The 14,603-nt window shown below is 39.8% G+C and overlaps 1 protein-coding gene across 6 annotated transcripts in view; it reads right to left on the bottom strand.

Annotated features, from left to right (window-relative positions):
- The window catches only part of EML6 (EMAP like 6), a 284,967-nt gene that overhangs the window by 112,549 nt on the left and 157,815 nt on the right, over positions 1-14,603 (bottom strand). For all 6 annotated transcript variants that reach the window (XR_009357213.1, XR_009357214.1, XR_009357212.1 and 3 more), the window contains exons 8-10: positions 9,404-9,605; positions 6,639-6,776; positions 4,731-4,987 (exon numbers count right to left, since the gene is read on the bottom strand). Coding sequence is in view for 3 of the 6 variants with exons in the window: in XM_059187676.1 (XP_059043659.1) it covers positions 4,731-4,987; positions 6,639-6,776; positions 9,404-9,605 (597 nt within the window). In the remaining 3 variants the exon portion in view is untranslated. The remainder of the gene's footprint in view (positions 1-4,730; positions 4,988-6,638; positions 6,777-9,403; positions 9,606-14,603) is intronic.

The following is a 14,603-nucleotide window of genomic DNA, read 5'->3' as shown; positions in this document are numbered from 1 at the left end:
AAGGGGTCCTCTAAGCAAAGAAAGAGCCTAAAAGTAGTTGACCACAAAGAAACAGAGACAATATACAGTAACAGTCACCTTACAGGCAATACAATGGCACTAAATTCATATCTCTCAATAGTTACCCTGAATGTTAATGGGCTAAATGCCCCAATCAAAAGACACAGGGTATCAGAATGCATAAACCAAAAAACCCATCTATATTTTGCCTACAAGAAACTAATCTTAAACCCGAAGACACCTCCAGATTTAAAGTGAGGGGGTGGAAAGGAATTTACCATGCTAATGGACATCAGAAGAAAGCAAGAGTGGCAATCCTTATATCAGATCAATTAGATTTTAAGCCAAAGACTATATAATAAGAGATGAGGAAGGATACTATATCATACTCAAAGGATCTGTCCAACAAGAAGATCAAACAATTTTAAATATCTATGCCCCCAACGTGGGAGCACCAACTATATAAACCAATTAATAATAAAATCAAAGAAACACATCAAGAATAATACAATAATAGTAGGGGAATTTAACACTCCCCTCACTGAAATGGACAGATCATCCAAGCAAAAGATCAACAAGGAAATAAAGGCCTTAAATGACACACTGGACCGGATGGACTTCACAGATATATTGAGAACATTTCATCCCAAAGCAACAGAATACGCATTCTTCTCTAGTGCACATGGAACATTCTCCAGAATAGATCACATCCTCGGTCCTAAATCAGGTCTCAGCCGGTATCAAAAGATTGGGATAATTCCCTGCATATTTTCAGACCACAATGCTCTGAAGCTAGAACTCAATCACAAGAGGAAATTTGGAAAGAACCCAAATACATGGAGACTAAAGAGCATCCTTCTAAAGAATGAATGGGTCAACCAGGAAATTAAAGAAAAATTGAGAAAATTCATGGAAACAAATGATAATGAAAACACAATGGTTCAAAATCTGTGGGACACAACAAAGGCAGTCCTGAGAGGAAAATATATAGCAATACAAGCCTTTCTCAAGAAACAAGAAAGGTCTCAGGTACACAACCAAACCTTACACCTAAAGGAGCTGGAGAAAGAACAAGAAAGAAATCCCAAACCCAGCAGGAGAAGAGAAATCATAAAGATCAGAGCAGAAAACAATGAAATAGAAACCAAAAAAACAATAGAACAAATCAACGAAAAAGACCCAAATAAATAAAATCATGAATGAAAGAGGAGAGATCACAACTAACACCAAAGAAATACAAACAATTGTAAGAACATACTATGAGCAACTGTACGCCAACAAATTTAACAATCTGGAAGAAATGGATGCATTCCTAGAGACATATAAACTACCACAACTGAACTGGGAAGAAATAGAAAGCCTGAACAGACCCATAACCAGTAAGGAGATTGAAATAGTCATCAAAAACCTCCAAACCAACAAAAGCCCAGGGCCAGACGGCTTCCCAGGGAAATTCTACCAAACATTTAAAGAAGAACTAATTCCTATTCTCCTGAAACTGTTCCAAAAAATAGAAATGGAAGGAAAACTTCCAAACTCTTTTTATGAGGCCAGCATCAACTTGATTCCAAAACCAGACGAAGATCCCATCAAAAAGAGAACTACAGACCAATATCTTTGATGAACACAGATGCGAAAATTCTCACCAAAATACTAGCCAATAGGATTCAACAGTACATTAAAAGGATCATTCACCATCACCAAGTGGGATTTATTCCAGGGCTGCAAGGTTGGTTCAACATCCGCAAATCAATCAATGTGATACAACACATTAATAAAAGAAAGAACAAGAACCATATAATACTCTCAATAGATGCTGAAAAAGCATTTGACAAAGTACAGCATCCCTTTCTGATCAAAACTCTTCAAAGTGTAGGGATAGAGGGCACATACCTCAATATCATCAAAGCCATCTATGAAAAACCCACCGCAAATATCATTCTCAATGGAGAAAAACTGAAAGCTTTTCTGCTAAGGTCAGGAACAGGGAAGGGATGTCCATTACCACCACTGCTATTCAACATAGTACTAGAAGTCCTAGCCACAGCAATCAGACAACAAAAGGAAATTAAAGGCATCCAAATAGGCAAAGAAGAAGTCAAACTATCACTCTTTGCAGATGATATGATACTATATGTGGAAAACCCAAAAGACTCCACTCCAAAACTGCTAGAACTTGTATAGGAATTCAGTAAAGTGTCAGGATATAAAATCAATGCACAGAAATCAGTTGCATTTCTCTACACCAATAACTAGTGAGAAGAAAGAGAAATTAAAGAATCAATCCCATTTTCAATTGCGCCCAAAACCATAAGATACCTAGGAGTAAACCTAACCAAAGAGGCAAAGAATCTATACTCAGAAAACTATAAAGTACTCATGAAAGAAATTGAGGAAGACACAAAGAAATGGAAAAATGTTCCATGCTCCTGGATTGGAAGAATAAATATTGTGAAGATGTCTATGCTACCAAAAGCAATCTACACATTTAATGCAATTCCTATCAAAGTACCATCCATCTTTTTCAAAGAAATAGAACAAATAATCCTAAAATTTATATGGAACCAGAAAAAACCTCGAATAGCCAAAAGAATATTGAAAAAGAAAGCCAAAGTTGGTGGCATCACAATTCTGGACTTTAAGCTCTCTTACAAAGCAGTCATCATCAAAACAGCATGGTACTGGCACAAAAACAGAAACATAGATCAATGGAAATTGAAATAGAATAGAAAGCCCAGAAATAGACCCTCAACTCTATGGTCAACTCATCTTTGACAAAGCAGGAAAGAATGTCCAATGGAAAAAAGACAGCCTCTTCAATAAATGGCATTGGGAAAATTGGACAGCCACATGCAGAAAAATGAAATTGGACCATTTCCTTACACTACACACGAAAATAGACTCAAAATGGATGAAGGACCTCAGTGTGAGAAAGGAATCCATCAAAATCCTTTAGAAGAACACAGGCAGCAACCTCTTCCACCTCAGCCACAGCAACTTCTTCCTAGGAACATCGCCAAAGGCAAGGGAAGCAAGGGCAAAAATGAACTATTGGGATTTCATCAAGATCAAAAGCTTTTGCACAGCAAAGGAAACAGTTAACAAAACCAAAAGACAACTGACAGAATGGGAGAAGATATTTGCAAACGACATATCAGATAAAGGGCTAGTGTCCAAAATCTATAAAGAACTTAGCAAACTCAACACCCAAAGAACAAATAATCCAATCAAGAAATGGACAGAAGACATGAACAGACATTTCTGCAAAGAAGACATCCAGATGGCCAACAGACACATGAAAAAGGGCTCCATATCATTCGGCATCAGGGAAATACAAATCAAAACCACAATGCGATATCACCTCACACCAGTCAGAATGGCTAAAATTAACAAGTCAGGAAATGACAGATGCTGGCAGAGAAAGGGGAACCCTCCTACACTGTTGGTGGGAATGCAAGCTGGTGCAACCACTCTGGAAAACAACATGGAGGTTCTTCAAAATGTTGAAAAGAGAACTACCCTATGACCGAGCAATAGCACTACTGGGTATTTATCCTAAAGATACAAGCATAGTGATCCGAAGGGGCACATGCACCTGAATGTTTATAGCAGCAATGTCTACAATAGCCAAACAATGGAAAGAACCTAGATGTCCATCAACAGATGAATAGATCAAGAAGATGTGGTATATATATACACAATGGAATACTATGCAGCCATCAAAAGAAATGAAATCTTGCCATTTGCGATGACGTGGATGGAACTAGAGGGTATCATGCTTAGCGAAATAAGTTAAGCGGAGAAAGACAACTATCATATGATCTCCCTGATATGAGGAAGTGGAGATGCAACGTGGGGGGTTAAGGGCATAGGAGAAGAATAAATGAAACAAGATGGGATTGGGAGGGAGACAAACCGTAAGTGACTCTTAATCTCTCAAAACAAACTGAGGGTTGCTGGGGGGAGGGGGGTTGTGAGAAGGGGGGTGGGGTTATGGACATTGAGGAGGGTATGTGCTTTGGTGAGTGCTGTGAAGTGTGTAAACCTGGCGATTCACAGACTTGTACCCCTGGGGATAAAACTATATTATATGTTTATAAAAAAATTAAAAATTTTAAAAAATTAGTCAAAGATTACAATACAGAAATTTGTCTTTTATTCCTGCCATTTTAGTATTACAAACTACATGTCACTAAATGTAATAGAAGTCTCATGAAACTCTTCTAAGAGAGATAGTGGAGGTGACAAATAAAAATTGTACTTTCTAAATCTCAATCAGCATGTTTCACCAAATGATATCATAAAGGCTTCCAATTGTGAAGAGCACAAATTTTGGACTAAAACCATTATAGCAAATGAGGACAGCAATCCTCAAATGTTTAGCATTTGGGGGCATTTTTCTAAGATATCTTTCCTTCCAGTTATCTTTAGGCATTCTTTATAACTTCTAGCTCTACATCCTTTACCCATCATAACCACTACAAATACTTCTGTCCAGTCTGTGCCTTGTCTTTTCATGATCTCTTTCATTGTGCAGTGATTTTTTTATGTTAATATGTTCCAATTTATCAATCTTTTCTTTGAGAGTTTGAGATTTGGTGGTGGGGGGGGGGGTGGTCGTGTTTCTGAGAACATTCCTTGCTCTAAGACCATGATGACGTTCTTCTGTATTTACTGTATGTGGTTCAGAGTTTCGATTTGCACAAACATCCAGTGCCTGCAAGACTTACATGGCATCTTGTAGAACAGGCGTTCTCCTGCACCGTCATTAGTCTGCAAGTATTTGCTATCCAAAGACCAGTCAATGTGTGTGATGAAACTAAGGGACTTGCTGCATTCTCCAATCTTCTTGTATCGCTGGGCCACGGCATACACGTCCACTGGGCCATCATTGGATCCCACCGCGAGGTAAGAGCCATCTGGAGAAAATTTCATTTCATGAATGACTTCTTTTCGATCTTTGATATGAACCACTTCTGTCATATCTCTATAAGAATAAAAAGCAGCAATAAAAAGTGATAAGCAGCAAATCAAGAAATAGGAAAACCAAGCCATGTCTCAAAATTTGTATGTCAGAGAAAAAATGGTTTCAAAAGGGAGAGAACACCTATAAGAATTAAAGACTTAACTTTTGAAAAAAGATATAAAATACTCTTTAGTTTCTGCCCCTTTTAGGCAAAATTGACCAATATTTGAAATATCTGGGGCTTCCAAAATAAAACAACAAAAATATTTAATGAAATGCCCATTTTCTTTCATGGTTAATTAGGTATTATTTTCCCCTAAAATTTTTGCCTTAAATTGGGGTTTGTAAAATTATTTAAAAAACACATCCCAGAGAAAAGTAAACTATGTCAAGGTTACTTTTTTAAATACTAAATTCTTATATAATTATTTAATTTTCACCATGAAAGCTCAACAATTCATTTATCAGATCACCCAGATTTTGTATCCCTTCTGATCAGATTCTGGTAAGAACTGCTGCTCTCATTTGAAAGTTGTCACCATATGACAGAATTCTGACTAGCAGGTCCCCTGTGCCAGTACCAACATGTTCTACTCCCAACGAAATCAGTGCACAAATAATGGCAAATATTAGCTTCCACATGATAATTCCCCTCACCTGCTATTACTTATTAATAGCACTATCATTTATTATACATATACTATACACTGTGTATATACTACATGATATAATTTACTATAATATCATCAAACGGGTGTCATCAAACAGGGTTTGGGGGTTTTTAAGGCTTTTTTGGCTTGGGAAATCCATCAAAAGAAATTTAAACAAGAAAAGATCTGGTAATTAGCCATCTTTTCACACATCACTTAGCAGAGAAAGAAAATGTTGCCCACCAACTCAGTAATAAGTTGTGTGTGGCTGGTAAATGAGAATTCAGTGTAATAAACCGTGCCAAGATCATTTCTCAAAGCTATATAGAATCTTCTATGTGCAAAACATGAAGTATCTAATTTACAGCTGCATTTTCTTTCTATAATCACAAATTGTGTAAGCCAGAAAACCGAGTGTGTTTCGAGAATTTACAAGTGTGAGTCATCATTTTTGTCCAGTAAATACAGGATGTTAATAAATATGAAATATTCCATTTAATTTTTCATTATAGATGAAAGAAATCTTTTACTCAAGCTCACCTCTAAAAATCTGGCAGGGCTGGAGACTGCTTTCTCATTTCTTGGCTTCCTAAAAGCCCATAGCCCCTTGGGACCAGATGAGCTTGGGAGCTTATTATTCACCAGATTTTAGAAAGGTTCACGTACAATATATTATGTAACATCCCCAGTAGGAGTTAGGGCAGCACCCCGTATTAAACAAAAATTAATATTTTTGTTGCAAATGACATGATAATTATTCCTATTAAGAGATTAATAGGCAATAAACAGTCACAAATCAGTTCACTGAGTCACAACATCCTGCCAAATGAGTTACCCAAGAGCGGTGGATTTTCAGTGTTTGAACTTGGGAAATACAGTTAGGGGACTGTGTATCTAGAGTTTTCCTATTTGAAATATTTATTTAAATGCCTTTTTCCCGAAGTCCTGGCATACACCCTGGACAGGAGAACTAGTTTCAACAAGGGAGCATTTCTGACATCATTTTCCGTATTGATACGTGCCTGACTCGGAGCACAATGAAAGAGCCATCCTTCATGCCCAGGGCCAGCTGAGATCCATCGGGGCTGAAGGCCACACTGCGAACTGCTTCCTCCATGTTACAGCGGGCGATCAAGGCGTGGTCGGCCAGGCTCCACAGCCTACGCACAAGAAAAAAGTTGAAAACAAACCCCACTTCTCACGGTGGCAGGCCTCGGTTGCAAGGCCTGTTCACCACTCTGGTGGTGATGACAGCAGAGGACGTACCAACTTCACACCAGTCCTTCCTCGCTGCAGGTCTGGCAATCTGGGAAGGTGTTGAGTTTGTCGCTGGGTCAGTGGCACCATATGAAATACCCAGCAAGAATTCTAAAATGAGGTAACATTTCCAGAGATTTTGAGATTAATAGAATAAGGACATTTTAAACACTCCTTCACACAAAATCTTGCTATTCTTTTTGGAAATTAAAAATCGTTCTTTATTTATACCAATGGTTGTTAATAACACTTAGGGAAAAAGAAGTACTATTGGATGTTATTATTGTTAGTTTGTTTAAAAAATATATGAGTACCTTTCTAGTAACTGTGTTATTTAAGCAGCTTTAGATCGAAACACGCCTTACTTACTTTTGTTGGCCTCCCTGGAAAGAGAACCTGTCTGAGATGGAGAGGATCATTAGACACCCTGCCCCTGCCCGGGATGCTCCCATAGTTGGTTGTCTCCAGTCATCCACTGTCATTCCTCACAAGTCCCCTGGGCACCCCACTGCAGACAGGTCCACCATCCTTACTCGGGGCAGATGCTTCACAGTACCCCTGGCTGATGGACACTGCTGCTGGGGAGAAATGGAGGTCGGGCAACAGATATAGCACCTCCTAGAACATCAGATCCAGGCACCTCAGACTGAGTGAACATGAACTAAACCTTTGAAGATACAAATAAATGTTTATGCTAGTTGTAGTTGGGGTATCTGACCTCTATCTGTTCGTGGTCCTAAAACTGTCTTCTTTAAACACACAAATAACAGGATCTTCCAGCGGGACCGAGCATCTAGAGGTACCAATAAGTCAGACGTGATGCAGTTTCTCTAAGTGGGCCCTGCCATCAGGACGCATGGAGGCAAGCTCCTTAAAATGAAGAGCTGCACGGCGAAGAGCTCACTGATCCCGGAGGCAGCCTGCATGCAACAGCCTAAAGCTCATGGTAGTCTTGCAATACCTCGTCCATTATTCATAATCTCACGCTGCTTTTAGCCTTGTACTATTTAAAGCAATGTAAGCTTTGCTTTACTAGCATGCAGAAACTATCACTCCCCAGTAGACTGTACCATTCTTATAAAGTCACTCAGCTCATCTTTCTCAAGAAATTAGGACTTAGTCTCTAAAGTTTCAACAATCAGTGTAAAAGAATATTTCTAATTTTAGCCAAATTCATGGTTAAGGGGAAGAAGACTTTCTGACAGTCGGGCCTCCTTGGAGATGTCTGCATTTCTCAGATGCAACAAAGTTGTCAAAAAACAAAAGCCAAAGACTTTCTTGAAATCATTTCTATAGGATGAGTATAAATCGAGTATCTCAGGTGCTCGAGTAACTTGGTGGCATCATTTTGCCTGCTCAGGGAAGGTCCGGAGTCAAGAAAGGAAAAGGCAGAGAAGAGGGCTTGGTTGAGGAAAGAGAAACTTAAACCAAATAAACATGTATGCCACATGGAGACACAAGTGTGTGTTTACTGATTTTAGATTGATGGGGCTTCAGTGCTTGATAGAGATCACAAAATGGATTTACTTCTGGATTTATATGCCACTAATGAGTATACTGTGCCTTGGTCAGATTCATAGACATGAAGAACCAGAGCAGGGGAGAAGCAGGAGCCTCCAATCTAGTCTACAATGGTCTAATTTAGATATTAGAGCCCAGAAGCAGTAATCAATCAACCAGTTGATCCAGCAGCCTGTCTCACCCACTAGCACGCACTCTTCGGCCTGCTTGTCATGGGGCACATTTAAAGGTCAGCAGCAAATACAGAAATACTCAAGTCAGTGGAACAGCCTTCCTCACACACATCTAATTCCTATGTTTAGCCCTTCAACAGTCACAGAGACATTCAAAGTATGCTCATTTTGTTCATTTTACATAATGCTGTGCTCTCAAAAAACAAAACAAAACAACAACAAAAAACAAACAAAAAAAAACCCACAAACGATCCACAGCAAGAATCTTTGAGGCCCTAATAAAATTTCCTGTCTTCTTAGGAACCAGTGCTTTCCTTTCATTTGAGGACAATGTTCAAAATTCCATCTGAGAATTTGCAAAGAAATAGTTGTTTCCTCACACTGAAGACAACTCTGAAAATTAGAATTTAAGTTTTGATGAAGACAAACTCATGAATTCACCAGTGGAGATGAATGTCTATAACAAAAGTGTAAAATGCTGTGCGCAGTCCCCTGCGGAAGACCCAACACATGAGGGGGGAAGTATGATCTTACCACAGAGAGATGCCCTTAGCTCACCGTCAACTGAAAGAGAACCAGGAGTCTAACTAGTAGCAGTGTATTTTCACTCTGCAGAGCATTTTCGTGACTTAAGATGGAGCCAAAGAAAGAGAGCAACAACAAAATGCTAAGAAGCCAAGCGTTGTTGAGCTAAATGTCTCAACATTCTACTTGAAACCTATGTGGTTCTGTACTGTGGTTTATCCTTCTTTTGAGTAACATGCAAATTTGGGCAAAATAAATCTGTTATCCCAAGGCAGCCAAGGAGAGGCTAGCCATCATTGCCAGGGCCTCACCTGACAGAACGGTCGTCACTGCCTGTCACAGCTAGTGGCTTCTTGGGGTGCAGGGCCAGCGCCCAGAGCTCCCCCTCACAGTGGCCTTGCAGGATCAGCATCGGCTTGTCTCTTTCGCGCACGATCACTTCAAATATCTCACTGTCCTGGGTCCCTGCTAGCAGGCGGTCTGCCTTCCAGCACACGCTCCGGATAGAGAGGCCTGGCGAAAATAAAGAAACAAAATAAAAACATATTCACACCATTTGTAAATCAAGAAAAACACCTGAACATCCTATCACCCAGGATAGCACCTAACGCAACGCATCTTAAAAATGCCTGAAGGATTATGGACACTGGGGAGGGTATGTGCTATGGTGAGTGCTGTGAAGTGTGTAAACCTGGCGATTCACAGACCTGTACCCCTGGGGCTAATAATACATTATATGGTTATAAAAATATTAAAAAATAAAAAAAAATTCAATTTAGGTAATCTAAAAAAAAAAAAAAATGCCTGAAGGAGAAATGTCAACTCCACACACTATTCTGTATTATTTGCCATTTCCTTCCACACGTTGATCATTTACCCTGCCCCTTGCAAGCTAGATTTTACACGGGAGTAATCACTCCCAACTGACGTGGGGTAACTATGTGCTTTTACATCAGGATGTATTTTAAATACTACATCTTAAAATGAGTATGAGGAGAAATTGGTGTTTATGAAAACCTGTCCCTTTTTGAAATAATGTACTTCTGATTTGCTATGGAAAAGTTAGGAGTCACTTCAATCTTTAGGATACTAACACTATATTAAACTTACATGCGAGCGATACTACAGAATGGTTAATTGCCATATTAGACAAGTTTACTATGTAGTTGATCAGGACCTAGACACATTTTGCTGGATAAACAGATGTACCATGTCGCAGAAATATGCAAATGAAACTAATTTCAGTTGCAAAATACCATCAAACATTTGTCAGTGAAGATGCTATTCTTCTCCGACTTAACATTTTATACAGTCCTCTCTAAAAGCACAGTACTCCTTTGAGGTACAAACTACCACCTCAAGAGTGCATACTCTCCAGGCAGGTCTTCATTTGCCTACCTGATTTTTTATTTCTTGGACTTCTTGTGGTCTGTTTTGTTCTTTACCAGGTAATTACTTACTTAGTGCATTTTCTCATGTCTGAATTAGAAATACAGACAGAATCCTGCTTTCACAACTACTTTAAATAAGGCAGGGATGTGATAAGCTTTGAGATCTTAGTTGTCTCCCTAGTGGGCTTTGTCTCTGGTATAGAAAGTGCCAAAAGTCAGAGCACAGGGTTTTAGTTCTGCTCTAGACCTGATTGGCCAGACACACCAGAGAGTGTTCCTTTCTTTCTGGAAACCAGTTTTTCTCTGCATTAAATGCAGACTGTCATTATGGAGACTATGTAACTCATCATCCAAGTTGAAACTACTTTGAAAGACAAATTAAATTTACATACTTATTTTAAAAAGGATTTTATTTATGTGTAGAGAGAGAGTGAGCGTGTGCACACAAGCAGGGGGAACAGCAGGGAGAGGGAGAAGCAGACTCCCTGCTGACCAGGGAGACTGAGGTGGGGCTGGATTCCAGGACCCCAAGATCATGACCTGAGCTGACAGCAGATGCTTAACAGACAGAGTCACCCTGTCATCCCATAAATTTACATACTTTAAAAATATTTAGTTTTTAACCAAGAAAGCAACTTTACTGTGTTGAAATGAATAGTTCTATCAAAATATTTTCAAAAACAAAATTATGACACTTTATTACAAAGTGATAAGTTCAGAACAGAGGGATGAATAGGCAAGGCACAGAGGATTTCCAGGGTGGTGAAAACCTTCTGAAAGACACTATAATGGTGGATGCATGTTATTATACATGTGTCAAAACCCACATAATCTGTAACACTGAGAGTGAGCTCTAATGTGACCGATGGGCTTTGAGTGATGATATGCCAGTGTAGCCTCCCCCACTGTAACAGCTGTACCACTCTGGTGGGAATGTTGATAGTCAAGAAGGTTGTGCATGTGCGGTGGCAGGGGGTCTAGGAGAAATCTCTGTACCTTCCATTCAATTTTGCTGTGAACCTAAAACTGCTCTAAAAAAATTAAGTCTACAAAAACCATACTAAGCCAAATGGGATGCTGGGACAAAAGAACGGTTAACTGGGGGTATATAGACACGTGAATTATAATCCTCACCTTAACCAACTCACAGTGGTCTTAAAAGGATCCAATGAAAGGATGTATTTATTTACAAAAAAAGTATTTTTTAAGGGCACAAGGCCTTTTTTTTTTTTTCTTTAAGCATGCAGTTAACTCTTTCCCCTTGCTCTGAATTCACTTTATGTGTCTTGAAATGGAAACGGTACATAGGTTGATTTATTATTCCCACTTTGAGTAGTAAGGAGGGATACCCTGGCAACAGCTAGTTCAGGGTCAGTCACTCAAAACCCTGCCAGCAAACATCATGATGGGCTTTCAAGGTTGAGAAGGACAGATACATGGTGAAAGCAGCCAGGGTAAGATTGCAGAATGAGAGGGCAGGCAGCTCAGCTGTGGAGGAAACTCTGCTTTGCAGCAACAATGTTATTATTATTATTTTTTAAAGCATTAGTGATTTTTTTTAAAGATTTTATTTATTTATTTGACAGAGATCACAAGTAGGCAGAGAGAGAGAAAGGGAAGCAGGCTCCCTGCTGAGCAGAGAGCCTGATGTGGGGCTCGAGCCCAGGACCCTGGGATCATGACCTGAGCCAAAGGCAGAGGCTTTAACCCACTGAGCCACCCAGGCGCCCCAGCAACAATCCTTTTGCCGTGTCTCTTTCTTGTCCTTCTCTTTTCACACTTTTCCAGAGCTTTAGTTACCATTTGCTAATTAACATATCCCTATTTCTGTTATAGGCTTTGTATCACTTACTATTTTATTACAGAAGAGATTCAACGCTTGGTTCTTCAGAAACAGGAAGTAAAGAGGAATATTAATTCTTTTTTTAAAAACATATTTTATTTATTTGAGAGAGAGAGATCGAGCACAAGTGAAGAGCAGAGGCAGAGGGAAAGGGAGAAGCAGACTCCCCGCTAAGCAGGGAGCCCTAGGCAGGGCTCCATCCCAGGACCCCAAGATCATGACCTGAGCTGAAGGTAGATGCTTAACCCACTGGGCCACCAAGGCACTCCAGGAATATTAATTCTATTCCAACAGCAGCAAAAAACATCAAATAATTTACTTTTTATTACATTTATTGTCCATTTCCTCTCACTAATGTCTGTGAATACAAGAATTTTCTCAGTTGTATACACTGTTGTATCCTCAATACTTAGCCAGTGTCTGCATGTAGTATATGCTCAATAAAAATGACCAAATGAACTAAAACATCAGAATCACAATCATTTCTTGTGTTCTTGGAAATACCAAGAAATAAATGATAACATCCCTATCCTCAATGAAAACATTGAAAGAAGGAGGGATATATTCATTCGTTTATTCAAACATTTTTTATTAAGTACCTACTATGTGCCCAAGACTAGGGATTGGATAGTGAATAAGTCAGGTTCACGCCCTATTGGGAGTTTATTTACATTCTAAGGAGGAGCAAGACATGTGTAAGCAGATATTTACACACACACACACACACACACACACACAAAATTAAAATCCTATATACAAGATCCTAGGTCAAGACAGAGACATAGGATGGTCCTGAATTCACTCCTCCCATGGACACACCTATTTAAAGCTACATATGGAATAATTTCCCCTGGAAGAAACTCAAAAATAACTGAATGATTCATATATATCAGGCGAACAAAGAAAAACAAAGAAAAAAAATCTCACATCAAAATGAATAGGGGTGGCTGAGACACAATCTTGCTATAAGTCCCACCCTTGAGCATCAACCCACAACTGGCAGCAAGCTCACAAGTTGGAGCTTCTTTCTGAGGAGTGAAAGTTTTGAAGCCCACATCTGATACCCCAATATTTAAGACCCCCACCTGAGAGAAAAGCTTCCAAAATATCTGGCTTTGAAAGCCATTAGCACTTGTATCCACAGGATCCACAAGGCTATAACAAATTAAAAAATAGTGGGCTCACTGTGACTATTCTCCAGGGCCCAGTATAGAAGAAGCTGAAATGCTCCTCCTTAGAAGTAAACAATGCCCAGAGACAATTTGCTTAACATTTCAGGGACTATTTGCTTAACATTTCGGTCTGAAGAGCAGGCATCTAATCTAATACACATCTAGAGACCCACTGAAATACTCTTCAAAGACTGAGGAGGCTACATTTGCACTCTCCCTCTGCTTTGTTCCCCACTTGCTGCTATGTCCTGTGCCACAAGGGGCACCAAGGTTTTCATGACTACTGCCCAAAAGTCACCCCTTGACCTCCCAGCTTGGGAGGCCAGCAGTACCTACATTCATGGATCCCACAGGACTGTGACAAATAAAGAAACAGTTCTTAATCAGCTACCCCCTAAGGCACAGCAGAGACAGAGCAGATGGAGATGCCCAGTCTCTCTATGGAAGAGGCCTATTAATTTATCTTCATAACTGTGGCCTGAGGGGCCAACCTCTAAATAAATACACATCTAAGGGTTGGCTTAGTGAGATCAGTGGGTATCATCTTTGCATTCTCCCTTTGACCTATCCCAGGTCATCAGTGTCTCCAAGAACAGAGGTTATGCTCAGATCTGGCACCCCAGCTTTTGTGGCTGGCCCCTAGAGGATACATCTCTTGATAGCCTGGTTCTGAAGGCTACCAGAGCTTGTGTTCACAGGTTCAGTGGCATGGTAAGCAAACAAACAATTCTTCACTAGCTGTTGCCCCAGGGCTCAGTGCAGAGAGAACCAACAGAAATGCCCATCTTCTGCTCTTTACCTGAAAGAGGTATACGTACATACTTTAAAAGCTGCTGTCTGGGGTGCCTGGGTGGCTCAGTGGGTTAAGCTGCTGCCTTCAGCTCGGGTCATGATCTCAGGATCCTGGGATCAAGTCCCGCATCAGGCTCTCTGCTCAGCAGGGAGCCTGCTTCCTCCTTTCTCTCTCTGCCTGCCTCTTTGCCTACTTGTGATCTCTCTCTGTCAAATAAATAAATAAAATCTTAAAAAAAAAAAAAAAAAGCTGCTGTCTGGGGTCTGGCTTCCAATCAGACTGAATATAGATGCCAACTAAGATCCTTCCCTT

This window comes from Mustela lutreola, chromosome 9 (genome assembly GCF_030435805.1).
Source record: "Mustela lutreola isolate mMusLut2 chromosome 9, mMusLut2.pri, whole genome shotgun sequence".
In the NCBI taxonomy this organism is placed as follows: Eukaryota; Metazoa; Chordata; class Mammalia; order Carnivora; family Mustelidae; genus Mustela; species Mustela lutreola.
Note: the sequence above shows the minus strand (reverse complement) of the source record. Positions and strands in the feature narration are given on the sequence as shown.